This window comes from Gekko japonicus, unplaced genomic scaffold (assembly GCF_001447785.1).
Source record: "Gekko japonicus isolate JY-2015 unplaced genomic scaffold, Gekko_japonicus_V1.1 scaffold1198, whole genome shotgun sequence".
Taxonomy (NCBI): Eukaryota; Metazoa; Chordata; class Lepidosauria; order Squamata; family Gekkonidae; genus Gekko; species Gekko japonicus.
The window spans coordinates 380,615-390,404 of NW_015170924.1; the positions used below are offsets into that span (position 1 = coordinate 380,615).

General features: G+C 50.4%; 1 protein-coding gene across 1 annotated transcript in view; it reads left to right on the top strand.

The window, feature by feature from the left end:
• Nucleotides 1-8,354, top strand: part of LOC107116786 (neuroglobin-like) — a 35,822-nt gene extending 27,468 nt beyond the window's left edge. Inside the window, exons 3-5 of the mRNA XM_015418785.1 lie at nt 5,238-5,358; nt 6,760-6,840; nt 8,232-8,354. Of these exons, the coding sequence (XP_015274271.1) occupies nt 5,238-5,358; nt 6,760-6,840; nt 8,232-8,354 (325 nt within the window). The remainder of the gene's footprint in view (nt 1-5,237; nt 5,359-6,759; nt 6,841-8,231) is intronic.
• The last annotated feature ends 1,436 nt before the right edge of the window (nt 8,355-9,790 follow it).

Below are 9,790 nucleotides of genomic sequence, written 5' to 3' on the forward strand. Positions count from 1 at the left end.
CACAGGGTGTCTGTGGTGGGGAGGGGAAGGGAAAGGAGTTTGTAAGCCGCTCTGAGACACCTTTGGGTAGTGAAGGGCGGGGTATCAATCCAATCTCTTCCTCTTCTTCTTCTACAATTAGCGTAGCCAGCGTCGAGGTAGGGGGGCTGGAGATTCCCCACTATTACAATCAATCTCCGGACTACAGAGATCGGTTCCCCTGGAGAAAACGGCTGGTTTGGAAGGTGGACTCTGTGGCATTATATCCTCCTTGAGAGCAGGGAAATCCCTGGAGATTTTTTTTTTGGGGGGGGGGAGCTTGTGGAGGGGGGGTTGTGGAGGGGGGGGCCTCAGTGGGGGGACCTCAGTGTGGGTACAAGGCCATAGAGTCCCCCCCTCCAAAGCAGCCATTTTTCTCCAGGGGAACTGATCTTGGTCAACTGGAGATCTCCAGGTGCCGCCTGGAGGTTGGGCACCCTAGCCACATCCGAAGGGCTTGAAGCTCCTGGTTGGGAAACCTCTGAAGATTTGGGGGAGGGGCTGGGGAGGGGGGTTGTGGAGGGGAAGGAGCACAGTGGGTGTTAATGGGCGCCAATGACTGCTAGTTGACAGGGTGCCTTTTCTGGGGGAAAGAGGTGCCCGGAAGCCATGTTCCCTCTAAGCTGTGGAGTTCTGTGAGCAAAAATTCTACTTTCTGAGCTCCTGGCATTAAAATTGTGAGCGAGCGATTTGGCTACTGCATACGTTCGTTTGCTCCGGAGCCCTCCTTCCTGAGCCAAGGTGAAAATGTGTGAGCCGGAGGCTAAAAAACAGTGAGCTAGCTCACACTCACTCGGCTTAGAGGGAACACTGCCCGGAAGTGCTCCCTCTAAGCCGCGAAGTCTTGCGAGCAAAAATTCTGCTTTGTGAGCCGCTGGCGTTCAAGTTGTGAGTGAGCCATTTGGCGGCTGCCTAAATGAGTTTGCTCGGGAGACAATCCTCCCTGAGCTGACATGAAAACGTCTGAGCCGGAGGCTAACAAACTGTGAGCTGGCTCACTCTGACGCAGCTTAGAGGGAACACTGCCCGGAACTGTCAGGAGGGAGACGAAGTTTTTGATCTGTATACTGAAAACTCGTGAACTTTTAAATGTTTTTAAAAGAATTTTATCGAAGAGGTTCCAGAACTCTGTTTTGGCATCTTCTCCCAGGGGAAATGTTGTAAGGCAGAGGTGTCCGAAATGCAGCTCGGGGGCTGGATCAGGTCCCTAGAGGGCTTCTAACTGGCCCGCACTGGAACTGACCATCTCCTGCTTCCAGTTCTGCTGCTGCTGCTGCATCATCACTTGCTTCGCCAGACTCTCTTAATCATTCCGCCATTTCATGTTTTAACCTGGGCCCTAGATTCACAACTCCGAGCAGGAGATTTCTGTGGTGAATGTCGATAAATCGAAAGTAGGTTTGCAGCCTACAGAGCGAATGTTTTAAGCATATTGTTATTCTAAGTAAAAAAACACACCAACCTTTGCATTTGTGTCCTTTATAAAGTTTATATCTCCGCTACCTGGCATTACATTTTATGACACGCGTGGCCCGGCCCAACAAGGTCTCATTTATGTCAGATCCGGCCCACATAATAATAATAATAATAATACCTTTCGATTTATTGATTGCTCATCCTGCAGAGCTGCTGGCTCTGAGCGATTTACAGTTACACAAGTTTTCACACGGGACTAACAATGAATCATAGGGTAAGGGAGGACAACATATAATTCTTTAAATCGCACACTTTTGCAGCCGACGAACGGGGATTTTGTTCAGCTGTAAGCTTCAGGTGTGTTCCGGACGGCATTCACTTTTTCGGCGTGGCTAGATGACGTCAGTTCTTCCAGGACTGCTTTGAGTCATAGTGCCACACTGCCACCGCCTGGCCGGATTGGCCCATCACAGGCTTCTTAATGCCGAAGAGGTCTTTTTTTCCAGGCTTACGAGCTTACGAGCTGGATCTTCCGTTCGCCGGCTAACACCTCCCCCATGAGGGTTTAGTGTGCCCACCCACTCTAAGGAGTGGTAACCATTTTATCTACTCGCTGGAGCTTTCGAACCACTGGGTGGACGGCGAGTCCAAACTCATAACAAATGAGTTCGACACCCCTGTTGTAAGGGATTTTCAATGATTGCTGATATCATATTTAATTATTGTGTTGTGTTATTCTACTTAGTGTTGTAACCCACCCTGAGCCTTGCTGTGCAGGAGAGGGCAGGCTAGAGTTCAAAAGAAACAAAGTCCACCCTCCAAAACAGCCATTTTCTCTGGCAGAAGTGGTCTCTGTTGACTGGCACTTAGTTGTAATCCCCTGGGGGTTTTATGAAAATATATTTAGACTACTGTTTTGCAGCGAGTACTGTTTCTGCGATGGCTCAAGTGGTTAAGACACTGAACTGCAGGCTGTAGAAGGTCAGTAGTTTAGCAGTTCAAGACCCGGGTGCCGCAAGACGGGGTGAGCTCCCGTCTCTAGTTCCAGCTCCTGCCAACCTAGCAGTTCGAAAGCAAGACATTGCAAGTAGATCAATAGGTACCACTTCGGTGGGAAGGGAACAGCGTTCCGTGCGCCTTGGTGTTTAGTCATGCCGGCCACATGACCACGGAAACGTCTTTGGACAGCGCTGGCTCTTCGGCTTTGAAACGGAGATGAGCACCGCAACCCTAGAGTCGGATTCGACTGGCTTTCGAGCAAGGGAACCTTTACCTTTACCTTTACTGTTTCTTCAACAAGTCATGAAGATGTACGCACGCACACAACGGAATTTGCATCTACTCCCATTTCACATGACAGCCTTTTCTCAGTGTGCTGCGTAAGTCACATCAATTTACACATCAACAATTCTCATCTGTGAATTAACACGCAACGTTCTTCCCACGTTCTTCCTTGGAGGAGGAAGAATGCTGAGCGTTAATTCCAGGGGTCATTTCGTAGAAAAAGAGGTGCGGGAGCTCATTAGCATAACTTATTTGCATATGCCACACACCCTGACATCACCGGAAGTGTGTCAGAAGGCAACACCCACCGCTCAGGCGCCACTGGACTGTTTTAGATTGCTAGCTATTGGTGGGGTGCCACTGGACTGCCTTGGGCCGGGGGGCTGGGTGGGAGGGCTCTGCAACTTACCTGGCTGCTTCTTGCTCTGACTGAGGGCTGCTGGGAGCAGGGTGTGGGGCTTGTTGCATGTGCCCGCCCCCTGGGCTCTTTACTGCCGGAGATCCGCTCCTGTGTGCTCCTGCAGGAAATGACCCCTGGATGTGGCACATTTCTGTTATACTGTCTTTTAAAATGTCTAAAATCAGTCACAATTTTAAATGATCCCATCTCTAGTGTTCCTAAACCAGTGTATCCCGGGACCTTCATACCTACTTATGATTCTTACCTTTGATGAATTGCATGATCCTCTTATGATTTCTCATCTTGATGAATTGCATGACCGTATCACTCCAGGGTGAGTCCCTGAAGATCCGTAACCTGGGCCCTAGACCCAGAACTCCGAGCAGTCCAGTCCTTACGGATCTTCAGGGACTCACCCTGGAGTTCTCGGGCACCGGGGAAAGTCCAGTCTATACGGATCTTCATGGACTATTTTGGTAGGTCATACTTACTGAGCTAAGAGGAAGATTGCTCTGGGTAACTTTACTGAACTTAGGGATAACAAAGGAATTGAGAATTTGGCTACAGAATCGAGAGTAAGTATGATAGAGTTCTGTTTTTAATCAAAGTAATGGGATAATGTTTCAGTGATGCAGGATCAGCCTTGAGAAAGCAATGAAATGGCAGTCACGGCCAGTGTTCCCTCTAAGCTGAGTTAGTGTGAGCTAGCTCACAATTCTTTAACCTCCAGCTCACAGATTTCTGCCTTAGCTCAGGACGGATGGCTCCAGAGCACACTGATTTATGCAGTAGCCAAATTGCTCGCTCACAACTTTAATGCCAGCAGCTCACCAAGTAGAATTTTTGCTCACAACACTCCACAGCTTAGAGGGAGCATTGGTCATGTCTGTTCTGTTGGTGGAGCCGCAAGGAATGCAGGGCGCAAGTGAAATAGGGACACGGAATGATTATGGAACAGGACTAACACATTTAAAACCTTGGGAAGTCTTTCAAGACGTTTGGCGATCGCTTCTTGGCCTTTTTGGCTAAGATCGAGTGAAGACGCTTCGGAGCAGGCCCTTTACCTTTTCTATGTCATCATTAAAAAAGGATGTTAACGCTACTTATGAAATATTTACAAGACTTTTTACGCTAGATGTATTACTCATACCACGGTTGTGTGTAGTTTGATTGTTTCTCTCTACCTGGAGGTTGGAAGCCACTAAGGCTGAGGCCCTTCCCCTCCCAAACCGTGCTCTCCCAAGGCTCCGCCCACAAAATTGCCAAGAATTCCCCAAACTAGGGTTGACAACTCTATTAGATCTTGATAATGCCTCTTGGGACTACTAGAGCAGGGGGGTCGGACTCATTTGTTACAAGGGCCGGATCTGACATAAATGAGACCTTGTCGGGCCGGGCCATGTGTGTCATAAAATGCAAAGCCAGGCAGTAGAGATATAAACTTTATAAAGGACACAAACACAAAGGGTTTTTTTTCCTAACTTAAAATAAAAACATGCTTAAAACATCAGCACTCTTACGATATTTTGTTTATTTAGCAGTATCTGATAACGGACACCTCTTGCTCTGAATTACTGCATCGAAACGTCTGTGCTCTTGCCATCTTGAGTATGCTGTTCAAGTGTGTACCTGTAAGCTGCAAAACCCACTTTTGATTTATCTGCATTCACCACAGAAATCTCATGCTCAGAGTTCTGAGTCTAGGACCCAGGGGGAAACATGAAATGGCCGAGCGATTGAGAGAGTCTGGCGAAGCAAGCTGTGGTGCAGCAGCAACAGTACTGGAAGCAGGAAATGGCCAGTTCCACTGCGGGCCTGGTAAAAACCCACCGGGGGCCTCATCTGGCCCCTGGGCCACATGTTTGACACCCCTGGACTAGAGGGTGCATTCAAGGGTTGGGTGGGTGGCCTTGCTCCAAAATCTCTCTGCCCCCCCCTGGGGCTCTCTGAATATGCAAACCTCCCACCCCCACAGACTGATTAAGAGGTCCTTGCTAATAGTCTCTTGGTTTCTCCCCCCCCCAAATCTGAAGTTGACTCACTGGGCCATCTTGGTGGATCTGGTCCCAGCGGCCTCCTGTTGTCTCTCTTCTCTTCCGTCCCGTCTCCCCGTTGCCAGGGTGATGTCCTTCATCGAGAAGAGTGTGGGGCGGCTGGACCAGATGGACAAGCTGGAACATCTGGCCTTTGAGCTGGGCAGGAGCCACTGCCGGTACCAGGCGCCCCCCAAGTACTACGAGGTGAGACGGGCACCGGGGGGGGGGCATCTCCAGAGCTGGCATCGTGAGTCACCTGTGCTCTTGGACATTGTTGTGCTGGGTGCCGTACGTCGACAGTGGGACCATCCAGGGAGGCGCTTTACGGGCCACTGGACTCTGTCCAAGATGGATGGCCAATCAGGGTTGCCAACTGCGAGTTGGGAGATTCCTGGAAATTGAGAGCCAGTTTGGTGTAGTAGTTAAGAGTGCGGAGTCTAATCTGGGAGAACCGGGTTTGATTCCCTACTCCTCCACGTGCAGCTGCTGTGTGGCCTTGGGTCAGTCACAAGTTCTCTCGGAGCTGTTCTCTCAAGGGCAGTTCTCTCAGGGCTCTCTCAGCCCCACCTACCTCACAGGGTGTCTGCCATGGGGAGGGGAAGGGAAAGGAGATTGTAAGCCGTTCTGAGACTCCCTCAGGTAGTGAAGGGCAGGGTATAAAGCCAATTTCCTCCTCCTCTTCTTCTTCTTTTTCTTCCTCTTCTTCCTCTTCATCCATCCTTCTTCCTTCCTCTACTTCTTCTTCTTCTTCCTTTTTTCTTCTTCCTTCTTCTTCCTCTTCTTCTTCATCCATCCTTCTTCCTTCTTCTTCTGCCCCGAGAGAAAGAACATCATGACATGCCACCACAGAGGGGGTGCTGGTAGGATGTCCCTCCCCTATATACATTGTGCCCGTAGTTAGGAACAGAAACGGTGATTAGCACCAAGAAAAACTTGTAAGCCGCTCAGAGACCCCAACTATGGGATTAGAGCGGGGTATTAAATTGAAAGCATAAATAAATAATTAAATAAATAAAATTCCTTCTTCCTCTTCTTCCTTCTTCTTCTTCCTTTTCTCCATCCATCCTTCTTCCTCCTTCTTCTTTTTCCTTCTTCGTCTTCTTCCTTCTTCCTCTTCTTCTTCATCCATCTTTCTTCTTCTTCCTTTTTCCTTCTTCCTCTTCTTTTCCCCTCTTCTTTCTCTTCTTCCTTCTTCTTCTTCATCCATCCTTCTTCCTTTTCTTCTTCTTCTTCCTTCTTCTTTCTTCCTCTTTTTTCTCTTCTTCTTCCTTTTTCCTTCTTTCTTCTTCTTCCTCTTCCTCTTCCTTTTCTGCTGATTTGGGGAGGGTGGAGCCTGTGGAGAGCAAGGCTTGGGGAGGGGAGGGACCTCAACAGGGCATAATGCCACAGAGTCCCCCCTTTGGAAGTTGCCATTTCTCCCCAGGGAAAGTGATCTTGGTCATCGGGAGATGCCGTCAATCCAGGCGATCCCCAGTTCTCCCACCCGGAGGCTGGCAACCCTATGGCCTTTCTTCTTAGGAACTGAAGGGATGGTTGCCGGGGGAGGGGGGACTTAGCTCTCTTGTCTTTGGAATAATCTCGATCCGATTTGCTCGGTTTTTCCAGTACGTCGGGGCCCAGTTCATCCAAGCCGTCCAACCCATTCTGAAAGAGGACTGGACCCCGGAGGTTGAGAAGGCCTGGGAGGTAAGGAACCAGTCTTGCCAACTCTGGGGTGGGGAATTCCTGGAGATTTTCTTTTTTTGGGGGGTGGAAGGACCTAATCTGGGCACGATGTCATAGAGCCCGCCCTCCGGAGAAGCCCTTTTCTGCAGGGGAACTGATCCCCGTAGTTTGAAAAATCTGTTATAATTCCAAGAGATCTCCAGGTTCTACCTGGAGGTTGACAACCCCAACAGTTGGGACCAGTGTTCCCCCTAAGTTGAGTTACTGTGAGCCAGCTCACAGTTTTTTTAGCCTCCGTATCACGGATTTATGTCTCAGTTCAGGAAGGGTGGCTCCAGAGCAAACTGATTTAGGCAGCAGCCCAATCGCTCGCTCACAACTTCAATGCCAGCAGCTCACCAAGTAGAATGTTTGCTCACAAGACTCCACGGCTTAGAGGGAGCATCGGTTGGGACTTTGGGCAAACTCCAGGTCCTGCCTGGAAACTGGCGAGCCTCTGGGAGCAGAGGAAAGCTCTGTTAGACTTTGCCTTTATTACGATGTATACAGGGGTTATTTCCTGCAGGAGCGCACAGGAGCGGAGCTCTGGCAGTAAAGAGCCTAGGGGGCGGGCACATGCAACAAGCCCCACCCCCTGCTCCCAGCAGCCCTCAGTCAGAGCAAGAAGCAGCCAGGTAAGTTGCAGAGCCCCCCCCCCCAGCCCAAAACAGTCCAGTGGCACCTTTAAGATCAAGTTTTATTCAGGTATCAGCTCTCCCTCCTCTGCGAGGACAGATCTGCACGTTCCCCCCCCCCAATAGCTAGCAATCCAGAACAGTCCAGTGGAACCTGAGCGGTGGGTGTTGCCTTCTGACACACTTCCGGTGATGTCAGGGGGTGTGGCATATGCAAATAAGTTATGCTAACTGAGTTATGCTAATGAGCTCCTGCACCTCTTTTTCTACGAAATGACCCCTGGATGTATACCTTCTTTAACAGCCGTCCACAGTTCTAATACATGCAGATAAACAGTTGACCAACGCTCCCTCTAAGCTGTGGAGTCTTGTTGAGCAAAAATCCTACTTTGTGAGCTCCTGGCATTAAAGTTGTGAGCGAGCGACTTGGCCGCTGTGTCGGTTAGTTTGCTCTGGAGCCATCCTTCCTGAGCGAAGACAAAAAACGTGTGAGCCGGAGGCTGAAAAACGGTGAGCTAGCTCACACTGACTCAGCTTAGGGGGAACACTGCAGTTGACAGGCTTGTCTGAGGAAAGGTCTATTAGGGAAATACCTGGATTTCTGTTACACCATTCTAGACTCTCAACAATCCTGTGAGGTAGGTTAATTTAACCCCCCCCCCCATTTTGATTCATACAGCCAAGGTGATTCAAGGGATAAGAGCTTGCCTGTTCTTTTTTTTTTTCCCTTCCCGCAAGAACCTGTTCAAATACCTAGCAGCCACCATGAGAAGAGGGTTTTACGCCGAAGAAAAGATGAAGGCCAGCCAGCCTCTTCTCTCAAGGAAGGCTGGGGCCGAAGCCACCCCGAACAGAATCTAGAAGAAGAGGAAGAGATTGGATTGATACCCTGCCCTTCGCTACCTGAATGAGTCTCAGAGCGGCTGACAATCTCCTTTCCCTTCCCCTCCCCACAACAGACACCCTGTGAAGTAGGTGGGGCTGAGAGAGCTCTTTCGAGGACTGCCCTTGAGAGAAACAGCTCTGAGAGAACTTGTGACTGACCCAAGGTCACACCAGCAGCTGCATGTGGAGAAGTGGGGGATCAAACCTGGTTCTCCCAGATCCAACACTGGCTTCTCTTATGTTCTCATGTTCTTAAGAAGAAGAGGAGGAGGAGGAGGGGATTGGATTTATACCCCGCCCTTCACTCAGAGTCTCAGAGCGGCTGACAATCTCCTTTCCCTTCCCCTCCCCACAACAGACACCCTGTGAAGTAGGTGGGGCTGAGAGAGCTCTTTCGAAGACTACCCTTGAGAGAAACAGCTCTGAGGGAACTTGTGACTCACCCAAGGTCACACCAGCAGTTGCATGTGGAGAAGTGGGGAATCAAACCCGGTTCTCCCAGATCAGAGTCCGTGCTCTTAACCACTACACCAAACTGGCTCTAGGGGTGGTAATCTACTGTCAGGGTGACCTGAGGTGGACCCTTCCAGGCCCCTTGCTTCTCTCACCAGGCCACGAGGAACTGCGTCCCCTAAATTCGTCTCCGCTGCCAACTGGGACTGGCGTTGGACTCCAGGGGTGAGGATTCCAAGAGGTGGGTTTCTTATGAAGGGGCGATCCGTGTCCCAGAATAAGATCTTTCTACTCTTTTACGTGAGTCTCCGTGCGGTAGAAGGGGTGTCGTGGGAGCAGGGAACCACTTACAACGGTGCCGGAAAACTTCTCGGACAGTTTTAATTTTTAACTGAAGACCTTATTTGAAGAGTGGGTGGGACCTTCGCGATAGACGCCTCCAGCATCGTTTCCAGGCCTTCCAGCAGAAGAACCAAAGCAGCAGCGCCTCCTGGTGGCGATTTAGCATGCCAGTGCTCTTCAGCGCACTTCAGCGCCGCGCAGTGTACTCCAACGGATTTTGATGGGTGTGGCAAAGACTGAGCCCGTGGCGCCAACAGGCAGCAGGGAGGCCGCGATGGTGCTAGTGGCAGAGAGGAGAGGGAGGCGAAAGGCCCTTCCCCTACCCATGTTACCTCCACCCATTCTTGGCACGCAACCCTCCATCGTCCCAAAGAGCTCGCCCCTAAATTCTGACTGTCTGGAGCCCTCTGCTGATTCCAACTGAAATCTGAGCTGGAAGGAGGACAAAGAAGAAACGCCCTGAGGCCAGGATTGCTGCTAATTCTGCTCCCAGCCACAGCTCTGACCCTTGACCCTGGGCCTCTGCTCCATTTTAACTCTCCCCGAGGCTTGGATTTGGGTCAACCAGCCCCTAAACGGGCCCTGCGTCTCGGCATCCTTCGAACGACACCACTAGG